The sequence below is a fragment of the Corythoichthys intestinalis genome, chromosome 1 (assembly GCF_030265065.1).
Source record: "Corythoichthys intestinalis isolate RoL2023-P3 chromosome 1, ASM3026506v1, whole genome shotgun sequence".
Classification (NCBI taxonomy): domain Eukaryota; kingdom Metazoa; phylum Chordata; class Actinopteri; order Syngnathiformes; family Syngnathidae; genus Corythoichthys; species Corythoichthys intestinalis.
This window is the reverse complement of record NC_080395.1, coordinates 47,536,856-47,555,174: the sequence shown is the minus strand read 5'-3', so window position 1 is coordinate 47,555,174 and position 18,319 is coordinate 47,536,856. Positions and strand designations below refer to the sequence as shown.

The following is an 18,319-nucleotide window of genomic DNA, read 5'->3' as shown; positions in this document are numbered from 1 at the left end:
AGCAGTGTTAAGTCAAAGTCTTTCCGAATTCATGTGATATGCAACCATGCATGCGACATTTGAGGAAAACGGTCATCTTTGACGTAGATGGAATCTTCACTGATTGAGTCAGTAGTCATCTCATATATGAAAAGTGGCCTGATCATTTTAGGCACTCGTGTAAACTGCAACACGTCAAGACATGCAAACAAAATGGTATATTGTGGATTTAATAAGACATTGTGTTTTGAAAGAAGCTTCTCCAATCTCTCAAGTGGATGGACTCCTGCATGGAACTGGATAGCTGTGCAAGTAACTAGGCTGTAATTGGAATTCCTCACATGCCTGATATTTTGCTCAGTGTGAGGCTAATGTGGAAATTTTCCTGTCAGAGCCCTCTGAAGCCAGAGCAACAATATGAAATACAGACCCAATATCCTAGTGTCCGTAACCTGCGAAAAAGTCCGTCGTTTGTGTTTACAGCGAAATAACTAGTTTCGACTGAAATGATTTGCAGTTAATTTCCAGGCTACGCATGCTGGGCTAGAGTTAAGTTGACACTAGATGGCGTCAGTCTTCATTGGATGTGACTTGCACTTGTATTGCTCTTATCGTTTTACGGTCTCTTTTAAATCTAGTTTTAATTTTTGATTTAACACAAGAATCTGGACTGTAACTTGAATACTGTGTGCTGTGCTTTTTTTGTCACCTCTGCTCGCCAAAAATACTATTTTGTGCTTAAATACATTATTTTCCTCTTTTTTTAAAAAATTCAACTAATTAAGTTAAATCAGGACTTCTAGTTTACCTCGTCTTTTGCGTGGGGGGGGGGGGTTCTAATCAAATATAGTGCATGTAAGAACATTTTTGCCACCTTTGCCCAAGACAATTTCTGTAATTTTGTACACACGCGCATGAAATTCAAATTTTTCATGCATAACATAAATCAAAATGAGTGTGTGACCTGGTTGAAGTTTGTCATCTTTGTTTTGTGATTTGAATGTGATTGCTTTTGTAGGTCACACCAGTCAGCCAACAAGCAGCTTTGAAATTGGCTATGGTATGATGTCACATTGCACTTTATTATACAAGTAGCTGCTCTCTCAGTGCTTCCTACACACCGACTTGTCAATGGCCTTGCTGGGTCTCAATATTTTTTCCAACACATGCACCCTCCAATGGCCAATCAGGGCTAAGAGCATAAATGTAAACATTTAACATTCACATTTAAATCAGGCACATAATAATGAGAATCTGTCTGTTTGCAGAGGCTAGCAAAAATGACCATGTAAAGTAGCTTGAAAATTGGCATTCTGGTCATTTTCAACACAAATCTTGCAAACCTTATAAACAACGGTTATGTAAAATGTAGGATGTATATATGATAACATACATACATACTAGTATATATAATGTTACATTCAAAACGACAGTGCGATCAAAATCAACACTGATTTTGCCTAAGAAAAGTGTTTAATAAGCATGCAAATTTTGAATTGACAAAACATCGCTAAGTATATGTAATTTTGTAATGTAAGTTTCAAAATGGGGGATAGGCTGGCCCGTTAGGTCACATATGCTGTAGATGTGTCCGATGAAAGTGGTCAAACAATGTCCAGCTCAAATGCTAAATGTCTACCTATTACTATCACTTGCAATGATAAATGTAATGTAAAACAGATGATACTTTACTTAGATGTTTGCTGTGTCCACACAACTCATCGTACGAACAACTCATGTAAACGTGGATGTGGGAAAATGCAGCTTTCACCAGCAAGGCTTTACAAGGGCGAAACAGTTGCCTGGCGGAGAACAGCTACGGGAAGTATGGAGGTGTGCCTTGTGCAGCAGTGGCAATGCGTACGGTCAGCTACAATTTCTGTATAAAATTGACAGGCCCTTGATTGCGCTTTAGTCATTTATGCATCTACTGGTGCTTGCTGCTGCATAAAGCAGTTTTGCTGTGTGAGTTCCTGCATTGCTGCTATTGGCCGACCGTATATCGCGCCATGCATTATTACACAAAGAGGATCTTCCAGAAAACACGTAGGTACCTGATGGAAGATGTATCTTGTATGTATATATGTATTTTAATGTATTCACTGGGATCCCTGGAAGTAACGCTAGAAATTCAGCAGACCCTTGGCAGAACTGTAACCCACTAATGAATTCACTGTCGGCCGTTGCTGCGCAAGACAACTGCTGCCTGCTTGTCAGCAACCCTGCATCATAATGGAGTCATGTGATTATTATTGCGACGTCTCATTGGTGAAACTGGTTGAGCCACTGTTGGCATCTCTGGCAAAACAAGAAGTAAAATACAATATGTAGAATAAAGAGGGAAAATGTAACAACTAGTGTAGCCCAAAGTAGCAGCGTAAGAGTAGGGTTTCTTCACAAATCCACTCAAGTACTGTAAAAGTAAAAGGTATGGCTGAGTAAAACTACTCTTAGAAGAACATTTTTCTCAAGTTACTCAAGTAAATAACGGAGTAAATGTAACTCGTTACAAGTACGACCAACCTCTGCACCTGGTGTTATATAGTTGAAGGGGCGGACCAGGAACCAAGGGGCTCGGTGATGTCCCTGCTCAAGAGATGAAAAAGAGTGACTATAACTCAGCAATTCTGCACTAAACTGCTCACAGCCAGCACACGTTTTACTTAATGTACATTCAAACATACTGTATTTCAATTATTTAGAAACAAATCAAAATGATTACAGAGTCCCTTTAAGTAATTTTCATAGTCTGTATTTAGCTTTTCTGTTATTACTTTGTCTGAGATAAAATGTTTTACTTTTTTTTTTTTTTTTTTTTTTAACTCCTACCGTGTGTAGGTTGTGTAAAGGAATGTGAGTGCGCTACACTGGTCTCAGAACAGGAATAGGCTGCAGGAGCGTGAGAGTGTGCGTAGTGCACACTGGGAGCCCCTATCGACAGACGCCGGAGCTGCACCGGCTGACGATCACTTCTCCGGTGTCCACATCTTGTTGAGCGTCGCAGACAGAGGCAGTGTTGTCGAGCTTCAAAGACTGCCACACGTATGGACCGGCACCCGTAGCCAGCTCCGGGACTCCTCCGTGCTCCTTCTCGCCACGACAAGCCCATTTCGGCAATTTTCTGTCGGGGGCTCCCTCTCCCTCTCTCTCCAGACTGCGTAAGGCCTCCCCGGTTGAAGAGGAGAAAAGTGGGGCTTGCTGGCGGCGAAGTGTCCTCGATGGCAGGCTGGAAGGACGGCTCGGTACAGGAGAAGTACCGGTTGGTCGTGGTCGGAGGCGGCGGTGTGGGCAAATCGGCCCTGACGATCCAGTTTATTCAGGTCAGTCGGGCTGTACTCCCTCCCTCTTCTTTGGGTGCCCAAAACACGGAGAGAGGCCGGACTGAGCACCGTGAAGCGGGCACCGGGGGGGTTTGTTTTCTTCGCCGCTACTTTGCAAGGCCTGCGGCAACTTGGCCAGGGCTCGTTTGGTTGGAGGAATTCTTAAGCCTGTTTTGGATCTTCTGTCTGTCAATTTTGAATGCGTCAAAACGATCGCCTACTTTTTACTGCGCGAGGAAAGAGGAAGTTGATTTTAAGCAGAGGTTGCAAAAGTACTTGCACTTAAGTAAAAGTACCGATAATAATAATATATACTGTACAAATATAAATGATTTGGTAAAAGTAGAAAGTACTGATTCAACTCCAAAGGATAGACTCCAACATGTACTGACTTTAGTGCAAAAGTGATAACCCCTTTTGATAACTTTGCAAAAAAAAAAAAAACATTTTTTACAGACAATCATTTATATCCTGATTTATTTACTCTGGAACCAGGCTCGTAACTGAATTTACATGCACATCAAATACATTTCAACATTGATGAAAACTTATGCCAATAACTTCTGTCACAAAATAAAGCAGTACTTAATTTGATCTGTGAACAACCCCGTAAATCAGTCAACTGATATTAAATGAGGTTTCCCCATTGAAATGAAATTGTGTGGCAATAATCTGGTCCAACCTCCCAAAACGCCACCATTTCCCCCCACTTTTACACACATTGATGTTGCTCTTTTATTAACTTGTATAATTATCAGAATGAGAAGAAGAAAAAAGTTAGATACACTAGCATAATGTTGTACAATCCTGTTTAACAAATTATTAATTGCCTAACGATAACATCTGAAAACGCTGTTCCTGTATGTTTTTGTATTTTATTTTTTTCAAATTAGAGTTTTTGTTTGTTTGTTTTAAACGAGCACTCAAAGAAAGTACGAAGGCCTAAATAATCTACTGTACTTTAGTATTTTACCCTTTATTCTAGATATGCAAAAACAGCCATTTTCAGGCAAGGTAATAGTTGGCCTAAAGTTGCCTCATTGACCCCCAACCAGAATAACATCATGGCAACAACCAGAGAGAAGAAAAGAGTCCACAGCTAAATCACATGAGAAATATGCTCCAGCACACAAATTCACCTTGCTTGACTGATTGCAAGTACGTAGGCAGCGGCACAAAATGTCCAAGAAAAGATGATTAAGTTTGGAGCTCAGGTGACTTCCACAAAACAAGATCTGGTTATGGAGACCACCCACCTCTCCAATGATAACAAAACTTAACAAACTACATGTCACACTTGTGTTAAAGATGCTCCTGCTGGTTGCATTCCAAGACTTTGCGAATTTACGCAGTCTTGCTTTGACCTTTGTGGCCCTCATCATGGCCGTTTAGTTCACAAAAACACACACACAATATGACCAACCTTGCCCTTTGCAGTGGGTATTCATAGTGTATAACTGATGCCTTGCTCTTGCTTCCGAGGGCTAGACGGCAGGCAGCTGCATGTCTCCACGCTGTCAGACAATGGTGGGCTGGCACACGTTTCAGAGTGGGGGTGAAAAGCTTTTGGTGAATGTGTGCGCGTGTGTGTGTGTGTGTGTGTGTGTGTGGGGGGGGTTTCTAATGAGGGTTCAAAAAGCTCATTAACTGCATACCAAGTAAAAAGGGATCAGATAGCACTGGCCCAGATTCTTGGAGTTCCAGATTAGCTAATCACAAATTTTGTGGGAAACCCTATATTTCATTACAAAACCAGTTAAAATATTCGTTGTGTTGCTTTTACCAAAAACATTGAAAAGTTATGGATTTAAATATGTACTCAATTGAGTTGTGTTGACAAGATTTTTGCAACATGAAGACAATTTGAATGAAAGCAAAGTTTTCATTACAACAAACGGTTTGATTCGCTTTCACTGTATTAAAACGGGGGAAAAAACTGCAGTCATCATCTCATGCAGTTATTAAATCCAAAATCTTACCATGTCAGCACATTAAAAACACGGCCTGACACTACCCCCCCAAGATTTCTCTCATGATAAAATTTGAGAAGTACAGTAAACAAAGTGTGACCGGCTTGAGGTTTGGATCTCAGTGTATGTTTGGGATCAGTTTATCCGCCCTCGTGCTCCTCTGGCATCAACGACGCTGTAAAAGTGAGCGACGAGGAGATGTTGACAGCATGAGGAAGCGTCCAACCTCTTCCAAGCTCTCCCGCCAGGGAAGACAACCTAACAGCTGCTCGTGAAGTCGAGGCTTTCCCCGAGAATTACGCAGAGAGTTAGGGTGGGAGGGGTCTGGGTCAGTCTGGGTGGGATGATGTTAATGGTTGTGGACCATGTGGAATTTGGCCCTTTGGCAAAGGAAGTCACTCAACTGCTGCTGCACGTAAGACCTCCTAGATTTGGATGGAAACATTTGACCTGCTTCCTGAATCAGTGGAACGTGGGTGTGAGTCTTGGCAGGGTTTTTAATGTTTTGCCAAAAATATAGGGTACTTAACAGACATTTTCTCATACACTTTATCGGTGTTAATTTTTATGAGGTGTTAAGGTTTTTTTAATATTTAGTTTCTTACTCAGAAAGAATCTGACTATTGCTAAACATCAATGGGGGCATATTATATGGTGATTTTATCTAATGTAAAAATAGGCACACTTGAAAAACTGATGTGATAGATAACTATGATATAGTTACGATTATATATAATTATAGATTTGATAGATAATTAAAAAGTCAATGTGAATAACTGACAAACATGATGACTGCATGGCAGCCAATAAGTTAAATACAATGCCAAAGGAACTGTACAATGCGCACCATAAGTTAATTTAGCAGTGGAACAGATGTAATAAGTCTGGATCTTGATGCAATCTCTCAATGTGATACAATAAGTAAACAAGATTACAAAGACTTTAAGAGTGTTTGGATGGCACGCTCCAGTCAGAGGGGAAAAAACTATGCGTAGTGCTGAGGCAGGGATTTTGGGTGGAGTTAATGTATAAAAGAGGATGTCACTCGCTGATATTGAGTGGTGGGTCCTGTTGGGCACCCACATACCAAGCAGTTGTCATGAGCTGAGATAGTGCTGGGATGACACACCAATGAGTCATCTGATAAACATGGAACGCAATGTGTTGTTTAATGCGATGCCTTAGAGGGAGGAAGCTTCTAAGTACGGAAAAACGTGACTCACATTAGAGGCTGCATGTGGGGTAGTGTGTTTGTTTGTTGGTGGCACTTGGCAACTTTTTTTAAATATTACAACTGAATGTTGTTTGATCTGACTTGAATATTTTGTAGGCCTGTTCAGCTTCTTGAAGTGCTCAGTTCAGTAAATTTTTGGTACAAAAAAGGCAGGAACTTGTATAAATAAATAAAAGAGACCCATTTGGGTGATATTTCAAATAAATTACAGTGAGTTTATTATTAGTACTAGCAAGGCAAACATGCCTCATGACTTTGGCCATTTTCACAAAGTTGCATGGACTTGTAATCCTTGAATTTGAAGGTAAAAAATGATTATTTAGCCAATTTCAATTCTCAACAAAAGCACAAAAAGCACAGCTGAAAATCTTTTTTTTTGTTTGTTTTCAATCGAACTTTCTGCTTGTAGTGGCTCACAAATGTTTAATATGAAATCATCTTGGTAAAATTAAAGTATGTCTACAGTGTAAATAAAATGTAATCAACCAACACTCAGGCTTTTAGTGGGCTGCAAGGTATTTTCCATTTAAAGTGAACATCCTTGTTGATCTCTTTGCCATCACTGATACAATTCTGTTGCAGTGCAAAAAAAGGGGAGAAAAATCTGCTGAGCTGACGTGGTAAGCCAGCAAATCTCGTGAGAGTCAAATGATGACGCTTTGAACTTATTTGACTCTTGAGAGTGTCTTTCCAGGAAATGTTGGTTGACATCTAAATTGCACCACCGAAAAATTCAAATGTGATGGTTCCACTGTGATTCAATGTGTATGTGGATTGTATTATGCTTTATTTCCTTGGATCCAGAAGACTTTGAGTTGTTCACTCAATGGCTGTGATTCATTTACGAGAAATAGCATAAGGATTTGAATTAGGATCAATTTAAAGAATTAAACCCTCCTTGGACAAGGTGAAAGAATGATAAAAAGGAAACATTTCATGTGAAACTACTCCGTATCTGCCCATTACAGGCTTTGTTTTTCTCGCCTAGTGATCATAGTGATCTCATGCCATTCTGCTGATAGTGCTAGGAAGCCAGTTTATCCAAGTATACCATAGTCGATGACTACATTTTTTTCCCCATCTCCAGGAAGTCAGTAATGCTTCCTTGTCACAGCACACTGGTCCGCAACAAGACATTTCGGTTTTAAAGTGTGGCCAGTACCTGTTTAAATGGGTTTCCTGCGAGCTATGAAGTACTGTAATGCCCCTTTCCCACTGAAACTAGTGGGTCAACGCGCGTTTTTTTCCAAGCCGATGCAATCCACTAGCAATTGGCATTTGGCACCTTTCCCATTGACAAAAAAAAAAGCCGTCTCTTTTTTTTCCCCACCCGTCTTAACCTCCCACCCCTCCTCAGCCGTGCGTAAGGTTACGTGACATCACCACGCTAAAATGTGCGTCGACAATTCATTCAGATCAAGGAAGTAAACAATGCAGAGCAACATGTAAGCTTCCTTTCCGTTTGTGTTCTCCGTTTTCATGCTTTTTACTGCCCTCAAAATGATCGAAATGCAGCACACTCTGCTTGTGCTGAGGCAACGTAGGCGACGTGAATTCTTCTTCTTCTACTAGCTTTGTTGTTAGCATCGACGTAACTACGGTTGTGGGGCGTGTTAAATGGGAGGCGACTGGCACGTTGTTATGATGCATCACGTAAGAGCCTACATCACCACGTAGATTAGGGTGTTGACTGTTGACCCGGGGTTTTGCTTTCACACTGCAAGACGATCAGAGCTGAGGTGATTTTAACGCGGGTCGCTTGGCGGGTTGATTGACACGGATCGAGGCGGGTCGCTGCACCTTTCCCACTGCCACCAAAAGCCGATTGTTAGTGGGTTGACACGGGGTTTTTGGCCAGTGGGAAAGGGGTATAAGTGTATCACTCAGGGGAAGGTCACCTGTTGATTTGTCGTAAAGATACTTAGTTTGAGACTGAGGCAAAGTTATTCTCCAAAATAACCTGTGATTTCTGTTTTTTGTTGTTGTTTTTTTTAGAAATCTACTTTCTGAATAATACTTTATTTACAACTAATGCTGATTGTGTTTGTGATTAGTCCACACTTTAGGGCAGTAGTCGTCTTCGTCTCCCGCTTATCCAAATCCGGGTCGTGGGTGCAGCAGCCTCAGCACAGAGGCCCAGACAGCCCTCTCCCCGGCCACTTCCACCAGCTCGTTTGGGAGAATCCCAGGGCGTTCCCAGGCCAGCCGAGAGATATATCTCTCCAGCGTGTCCTGGGTCTGCCCCGGGGTCTCCTCCGAGTTAGACATGACTGAAACATCTCCCGAGGGAGGCGTTCAGGGGGCATCCTAACCAGATGTCCAAACCACCTCAACTGGCTCCTCTCGACATTGAGGAGCAGCGTCTCTACTCCGAGTCCCTCCGGAATGACCGAGCTTCTCAAAGGCTGAGCCCAGCCACTCTGCGAAGGCAACTCATTGCAGCCGCTTGTATCCGCGATCTTGTTCTTTCGGTCTTTACCCAAAGTACATGGCTATACCTGAGGGTAGGAACGTAGATTGACTTGTAAATCGAGAGCTTCGCATTCCGGCTCAGCTCCCTCTTCACCGCGACAGACTGATTAAGTGCCCTCAACACTGCGGACACCGCTCCAATCCGCCTGTCCATCAAGATATTTTAAATCCCCAAATCCCCCACCTGGGACAAGAACTCATCCCTGACCTGGAGCGAGTAATCCACCCTTTTCCACTTCAGAACCATGGCCTCAGACTTGGAGGTGCTGATTCTCATCCCAGCCACTTCACACTCTGCTGCGAACTGTCCCAGCAAGAGCTGTTGGTCGCTGTGCGATGGAGCCAGAAGCACCACAACATCTGCAAAAAGCAGAGATGGGATCCTCCCACCACTGAACTCGACCCCCTCCACGATCCGGCTGCGCCTTGAAATTTTGTCCATGAAAGTCAAGAACAGAACTGGTGACAAAAGGCAGCCCTGGCGGAGTTCAACCCTCACCGGGAACAAGTCCGACTTGTTGCCGTGCACACGGACCAGATTTATACTGCTGTGGTAGGGGGACTGGATGGCCCCTAGCAAAGAACCATCCACCCCATACTGCCGGACTACCCCCCACAGGGTGCCCCTGGGGACACGGTCACAAGCCTTCTCCAAATCCACAGACCACATGTGGACTGAATTGGGAGACTCCCATGCCCCCTCAAGCCCCCTCGTGAGAGTAAAGAGCTGGTCTGTGGTTCCACGGCCAGGACGAAAACCACATTGTTCCTCCTCGATCTGAGATCCAACTATCGACTGGACCCTCCTTTCCAGTACCCTGGCATAGACTTTCTTGAGGAGGCTGTGGAGTGTGATTCCCCAATAGTTGGTACACACCCTCTAGTCTCCTTTCTTAAAGATAGGGACCACTACCGCGGATTGCCATTCAAAGGCACTGTCCCCCGATGACCACGCAAGGTTGCACAGGCGCGTCAACCAGGACAGACTTCATCAATCCCCGGAACTCCGCCGCCGCGGACTAATTTCACTACCTCTGCGACTTCTGCCCCAGTGACCGACCTGACCAACCCCAGGCCCCTCGGCTCTGTTTCCTCCATGGAATGTGTGTTGGTGGGATTAAGGGGGCTCCTCAAAGTATTCCTGCCACCGCTCGACAATGTCTGCAATTGAAGTCAGTAGCTCCCTGCCTCCACTGTAAATAGTGAGGGCGAAATGCCGTCTGCCCCCCCGAGGCGCCGGACGGTTTGCCAGAACATTTTTGGAGCCGCTCGATAGTCTTCCTCCATAGCCTCATCAAACTCCTCCCACGTCCGAGCTTTTGCCTCGGCGGCTGCCACAGCTGTACTCTGCTTGGCCCAGCGGTACCAGTCAGCTGTCTCAGGAGACCCACAGGCCAACCATGCCCTGTAGGCCTCCTTCTTCAGCCTGATGGCCCCCCTCACCTCCGGTGTCCACCGTCTGGTTCGAGGGTTACCACCACGACTGGCCCCAGCTACCTTGCGGCCACGGCTCTCAGCAGCCGCCTCGACAATGGCAGAGCAGAACAAAGCCCATTCAGATTCAATGTCCCCCACTTCCCCTGAAATGTGGTCGAAGCTCTGCCAGAGGTGCGAGTTGAAAATAAGTCTGACAGGTTCCTCCACCATGCGTTCCCAGCAGATCCTCACTATTCGTTTAGGCCTACCAGGTCTGCGCTGCTTCTTCTCCTGCCATCTGATCCAACTCACAACCAGGTGGTGGTCAATTGACAGCTCTGCTCCTCTTTTTACCTGAGTGTCCAGAACATTCAGCCGCAGGTCCGATGATATGACTACAAAATCGATCATAGACGGGCGGCCTAAGGTGTCCTGGTGCCATGTGCACCGATGAACATTCTTATGTTCGAACATCGTGTTCGTTACGGCCAAACTGTAAGTTTAATAAAAAACAATTACATTCTTAAAACTTTAGGACAGTTAAAGAATTTTTATCTTTTAAGTTTGTGTTTCATTTTCAGCAACCTATTTCAACTCAACAATAACATTAATTACATGTACAGTATATGTACCTCTTCATACGATCGCTTCGACATACAATCCTTTCAACATCAGACGTAAAATTTGACTTAGCATGTGTCTCGACATATGACGACTTGCTCAAAATACAATTTATGACAGTATCGCACATTTCATTGTTTTCCCGCAAGACAGACGAACGTCAGATTTTCTTGTGAGAGAAATCAACATGGGTCCCAAGAAGGTTAGTGCAGGTGGTGAAAAAAGGATAGAGGTAACACTTAACATTGAAATTAAGAAGGGAATGATAGAAAAACATATAACATTGGCAAGGAAGTTGCCAGCTTCGTCAGGTATTTAATCGTTTATTTCAGAACTTGTGCAACACAACACGGCTACTGTCTGCCGCAACCGACGCCAACAACAACAGAACATGAAAAGAGAAAGTAAAAGCTTCCAACTCTAATGCACCTTTCTCACTCTGTCATCTGTCACACGGTGCATTCAGGAACAGCATGCATAACACAACCGCCACATTAGAAACCGATTCGTTACACTATTATTATTATTATTCCGATTTGTATTCATAATTCATTTTGTTTTGTGTATGTGTAATTGCTATTTGTAAGTGTACCTGCAGTATTTATTGCGCATTTAGTGTAGGTTTTTGGGCTGTGGAACGAATTAATCGAAATATAATGTATTCTTATGGGAAAATCCCGCTCGACATACGACCATTTTGACTTACAAACTAGTCCTGGAATGAGTTAAAATCGTTTGTAGCGGTACCACTGTACAGCATGCATACAAAAAGACTTCAGATACTCCTGTTAAATGAAGTTCAACTTCCTATTTTTTGTATCAAGGCTTCCCCTATTGTGGTGCAGGTGCACTGTAATTAATGCCTAAACACCTTTGGTAAGAATACATTGATCGAGTTTAACAAGATGGGTGTAAGCAGTAAAAATATATCCATGATTACACTTGTTAAACAATACTTGTTTGCAAAAAAAAAAAAAAACTTACTTCACAAAACGTACAATAATGTTACCCAGAATAACAACTACTGATGTAGGCAATCAGGGAGTTAAAGAATAAAATAACCTTGACAGGCTATTATTTTTGTGGGTTTTAACAACTGCAATCATGGTAATGATCAATGACCTCAGTTATAATTGCCCGATTCCACATTGATTCAAGTATTTGTTTTCAGCCTAAATTGAATACTGTTCCGAGTGCTTTGAGTCTGGTGCCATGCATTACCTCTAAAGTGTGTGTTGACGGTTGCTGGATATTAGCTTGCTGTATGCTTGCATCTTGCGATCTAAAAGCATTGGGCATATTTATCAATTTGCTTGTAATGATTCAAAGGCATTCCTGTGAGTGTTGAACTGTGAACATTCACATGAGGATTTATTTAAATTATTGCTGGCCAAATTAACCCGCTAACGCGGCGTTAATTTATTGCTGTGTTAACACGAAAAATGTATCATTTTCGATGTGTTGTGACCCAGAAGTTATTGATTTTTTTTTTTCTAGGAAGGTCAGTTAGTCTCTATCGGATGATTCCATTGATGGGTGAATTGAGCAGCACGATAGCTAATGTATTACAGTTATTAGTACGTAACATTAAATTAATGGTAAGTCATGAATGATACAAAACCAAAAAAAATGAACAAAAATACCATGATAATTCCATTCTCTCATATTTTATTTTTAGTTTAAAAACAAAATCAAAACAGCGAAAAATTTGAGGACGAGAAATGAAATAACAAGTCGTTATTTGTTTTCCGTTAGCATGCAAAGCATCACGGTTTCCGTGATGTTCTGGCCATACAGGCCAGAACATCACGACTGTCCAACAGTCTGTACCCACAGGCTGTGAGGCTACTGAACTCTGCCCCTCTCCCCTCTCTGCACCCCTCTTACGGACAATAATCCACATCCACCAACAACAATAACTCTGAGCTGGTTTGCATTGTTGCAGTATGTCACTATCCACTATTTCCTCCTCCCTGACACTTACCCATTGGTTGACAACCAGTAGGCTGTACTTGATTATACTTGATTAACTTATCTGGGTTTTGCACTGATTTTTGCCTGTTTTCAACTGGTATATTTTTGCTCTGCACTTTAGCACTGACACGACCTCATGCTGCTGTTGAATCTTTGCTGTACATATGTCCAAAACTGTGTCAATGTTTACACTTGGTACTGATGGGTATTTAGTTTATGGGTTTGCACTTTACCAACTTAGCTGTATGAGCTGGATGGATGCTCCAAACAAAGTTTCGTTGTGCTTTCTTTGTAACAATGACAATAAATATTCTGAATCTGAATCTGAATCTGATTTTGGATTCTAAAACAGATATGGAATGAACCAATTATATTGTGGTAGTGGTCCAACTAAAGTCCATGTTCCAAAAAGACCTGGTGAAGTCAAAAGTGTGCATACATTTTGCACATGTCTAACAAGGGAAGAAACCTAAGTGCTACAGTCTAAAGTTGCTTTGCTTTATAATAGACCACAGTAGAAAGAAAAATATCGGTGCACTTTCTGTTAAATAAAAGCCTGCGCAAGCTATAATAGTGTCCTTCTTGTGCCTTCAATACGGCATACAGTTTTCTTTCACATCTTGAAATTTGTGAAACAATAATATTGCGCTTAATTGCATAATTAATTACAAAATCATGCGATTAATTGCGATTTAAAAATTGTAATTGTTGGCCAGCAGTAATTTTAATAACTTCTTGCCAAATTTTGGGATATGAGTGTATCTACTTGGACGACTAAACATTCCTGTTACAGAGGTAATCCACTTAAGCCTGGCAAAATGCCACGCTGCATACCAAAGGAATGCACACACGAAAGGGAGTTCAGGATCTGTAAAGACACTCCCACTCATCTGGTAACGCTCAAGAGACTAACTGGTCGCTCCTTTTACTGCAAGATAATGTGAAACTAATGAGTATCCAGGGAGGAATGACACTCCGAACATGCTACAATACAAACACACTTGTATTCGTCAACATATATAATAGTCTACTCTTTAGGTACATATGTACAACCAATTGAAAACTGATTGTCCTTGTAATTGCAAAATTTTAACCCAGTTTAGAAAAGCATTGGTTAGTACATCTTCATAGAAGTCAAACTCTTAAGATTAATTCATCTTATGAATGGGGGCAATATTATGATATATCATTTTCTATAACTACACCTAAATTAACGATTGTCTTATTGAAGAAACCCAAGTTTTTGAAGTACTATACTTAAGGTGACAATAAATGTGTGTGCTCTAAATGTGACACATCCCAGAATAGTTTTGTTACAACCCAGGCAAATTTTAATGACCAAAAGACAAGCCAAGTATATAAAATGATGGAAAACTTTGAAATACATGTATGTTTGATTTGTGAAAATTTGCAAATAAAAAACCCTGACACGTCTCGTACAATGTCAAAATAGGACTTGACACACTTTGGAGTCAATCTTTCTCATGATTTATGAATATACTCTCATCTCGGAAACGTTCACTTTTAGTTTTGCATCCTTAAGTTATGTTCTAAATACCCTCACGTCTTTGCCTTTGATTGTTCGGATCTCTGTGATATGCATGCATCCAAGAACCATCTTTGTAGAATTGAAGGAAGAATTTTTACAAATTGTCGTAGTATATTGCAACAGTTGATTTATACTAGCATAATTATAATAATAATAATAGTTCCTACATTATCTTTTGTCAGCAACTAAAGATTATACACATTTTAAAATGGTAGTGCTCAACGGTGTTGTATGACTGTGTTTTCCGGTCACTGAGCCTCACAGACAGATGAGACAGCGGGCAGCTCTGTGTTGTTTTGGCAATTGTTTGGTGTTCACACATCTGTCTGTTTCAGAATAACTGGCAACAGTATCAGGTCTCTCATCTCACAGTCATTGCACAGTCGCAACAACTCCAGCGATGGGAAAATGACATGTTGCTTATTTTAGGTCCTCACCCCCCAACAACTTCAGAATGGAACACTCAGTGAATGCACATGCTTTTCATATGGAAAACCTAGTGTGTAGTTTATCAGTATTCTAGGAGAACTTTAACACCTTTTGGTTTCTTTCTGTAGTCAAAATCATTAATCTAAACTTGGTTTAGGTTAATCCACCAATTCAGTTTATTTATTTTTTTTTTTTTAAACCTCAGGAGTTGATGCCAACTAAGCCTTTATCACTTTATTACCATAACCAAAATGAGCTAACTTTCTAGGTCTTATCTTGGAATAGTTTTATTTCATTTAAAGGAAAGTCAAAGATGATGTCATTGACAGAAAAGCACAATGTGGCAATGATGTCATTGCTTTACCAGGTAAAAAAAAGCACTTACTAAGCACCCAATCTTATTTTATTGTCCTGCTGTCATTCTTAATACCGCTCACAGTCCCTTTTGCAGACATAGAAGCTTGGCAATGATGTATTGACTAGGAATGTGCATAACGGAACTGATTGTGAGTCAATTTAAGGTTTTAAACCTGTTCACAGACCATGAAGCCTGTCTATAGCAGTCAAACATCTATGTTTAACTGGGAAAACTGAAGCAATTCGGGCCGGGCAAAGTGGACTTCATTGTTTTTTTTATGTAGACCTACTAAGTAAATTACTATCATTAAATTGTCAATAGGGCGGCACGGTGGCAGAATGGTTAGCATGTCGGTCTCACAGTTCTGAGATCAAGGGTACAATCCCGGGCTCCGTGCTCCTTCCTGTGTGGAGTTTGCATGTTCTCCCCATGCCTGTCTGGGTTCTCCAGGTACTCCGGTTTCCCCCCACATCCCAAAAACATGCATGGTAGGCGGATCGAACACTCTAAATTGTCCCTAGGTATGAGTGTGTGCGCGAATGTTTGTTCGTCTCCTTGTGCCCTGCGATTGGCTGGTGACCAATTCAGGGTGTACCACGCCTCATGCCCATCGTTAGCTGGGATTTGCTCCAGCACCCCCGTGACCCTTGTGAGGATAAGCGGCTCGGAAATTGAATAAATGAAAAATTTTCAATAGTTATTTAACAGTGAAAGTCAATGGTTACCTGTAAATACCCTGTAATTGGCTGGCATTCACTCCAGGGAGTACCCTCTTATTCAGTCAGCTAGAATAGGGTCTAGCTCAGGGGTGGGTAAACTATTTGACAAAGGGCTGCAGTGGGTGTGCAATTTCGTTGCAATCCATCAAGAGGACACTTTTTCACCAATCTGGTGTCTTACAAGCACAATCAGTTAATTGCAGTCAGGTGCTTCTTGTTACCCCGGGCCCCTCATTGGTTAAACTGCCTCTGCTGGATCAGTTGTAAGAAAGACCAGGACCCGCTGCACCCCTTGAGGACTGGTTTGCCCACCCCTGGTCTAGCTCATCATCATAAATGTGTGTCTGTGTGTGTGTGTGTTTTTGTATGCATTGGTGCCTATTGCTGAAGCCTGCCATTGGGCTGGCTGCCAGACAGCTGGAGGACATTTGGCGTTGTCTCATATAGAAAGTGTCCAAGTGGACTTGTGGGACACCTGCTGTCCATCAAGGGGGTGTGGCTTGGGAGCAACAACAGGTGGAGTACATACAACATGACTCACTGTCCAAATGAACTGTTGACGAAGTCCACAAGTAATTTTTGGTCATTTGGAAAAGTCATCAGAAAATTATTCAAACATATTTTGGAAACAAGAACACAGAGATAGAGGAAGTTTTTTTTTAACTTCAGAGCTTGTGTTGTCCTGCTGAGAGACAAACATTGTGTGTGGCACCACTGCGAACATAAATATTTGAGTTGGCTTGAGTCACTTAAACAGCTGTCGCGTGACTGTAATTGTGATCTAAAAGGTGCAGCAACTGCATACGCGTGTTCGCCCTCAGCAACAGCTGGTGCTGGAAAACACAAGGTAAAATTGTGGATTTGCACGCGCCGGTACATGCTAACTAAACAGCTGCTTTACATTTTTTTCTGAGGTGTATAACCGAAACAGTACTCCCATGGCCAGGTCACTCGTAGTGATGCTAGTTATAGCTTGCAGCCCGCTTTGCATGCTAACAGGTTGATTAATCCATTTACAGTCGACAGACAAAATTGGGCAATATTGATTTTTTTAGCATAAAATATAAAATGAATCGTAAAGAATGCAAACAGGCCCTTGCACCCTTTGAGTCCTCTGTCTGCAGTTGCAGAGAAAAAGTTTAGACTACCCTCTTCTGGAACGTGCCATCAAAAGCTAAGACCACACCAGGAAGAGGCACTTGTTTGTGGCACATGTGGTTCGAAAGGCTTGCTAATGTTGGAACTTTTCAGGACTTATGTGGCATTCCGAACTACTGGGGAAGTCGGAAATATCCCACTTGGCGCTGAAAAGATCTGACCTCAAAGCATTCCTGGCAAACTCAAAACATAGATGACAACCCGGATCAGCTAGTATTTGTTTTTGACGTCAATTTATACTTATCCTCACCAAGTGGTAACATTCAGCTTAGCTCCATATATTTTCTGTTGAAAAAAAACCCTCCTAAATTCCAACAAGAGGCAGATTAAGAGACTGCTATTCTCAATACAGTACGGTGCTTGTACTGTCACGTTTGTTTTCTTTGTTTCATTATTAATTTTTAATCAGTTTTATTATTACTTTGATTTAATTACTTTTCTCGGAGTACTTAATCTTCCATCTTTCTGGTTTTCTGCTATGCAGACCTCAGCAGGCTTGCTAAACAGCTTTTACACTTGCCAGGAACATGCCAGCACTCGTCAGTCTCACAGGATGCACCTCTCTTCGGTGTGCCATTTTCTCCCCTTTGGCGTTTTGTTCTTGTGGATTGTGCATTTCATTCACTCCTACAGTCCCTCCAATCAAATGTGTTAAGCGTCACATATTGTGATGAGACTGATTGGCGTCGTTATTTAACTGATCCCCCAAAATTTAATTATTTCAATTGATGTCAAGTATGATCATAATCGTTGTCTAATATGGTCTTTTTATTTTATTTAATTTCTCTGTCATCATCTGTCTCTGTTTATCAGCTTGACTTCACCTGCACATTCCAAAAAATGGATGTAAGAGCAGTATAAAACATTGTGCTTTCTCAAGTAGACCTACTGGTATTTATGAAACAAATAAATAAAATAAAACGGGAACCATTCTACACACAAGCCCAGCACTGATGTGTTTCTGAAATGATTTCTCCGAATTGCCCCAGATGCTTTGCCATGCCAGGCCATGCCTGTAGTGCAGGGGTTTTCAACCCAGTCCTCAAGGCACACTGTGGGTCCTGGTTTTTGTTCCAGCCGATCCAGCAGAGACAGTTGAACCAATGAGGCTTCTGCTAAA

The 18,319-nt window shown here is 41.9% G+C and overlaps 1 protein-coding gene across 1 annotated transcript in view; it reads left to right on the top strand.

Moving 5' to 3' along the window:
* The first annotated feature begins 2,883 nt into the window (after nucleotides 1–2,883).
* Nucleotides 2,884–18,319, top strand: part of rras2 (RAS related 2) — a 39,253-nt gene continuing 23,817 nt past the window's right edge. The window contains exon 1 of the mRNA XM_057831006.1: nucleotides 2,884–3,299. Coding sequence (XP_057686989.1) covers nucleotides 3,198–3,299 — 102 coding nt within the window. The 5' untranslated portion in view covers nucleotides 2,884–3,197. The remainder of the gene's footprint in view (nucleotides 3,300–18,319) is intronic.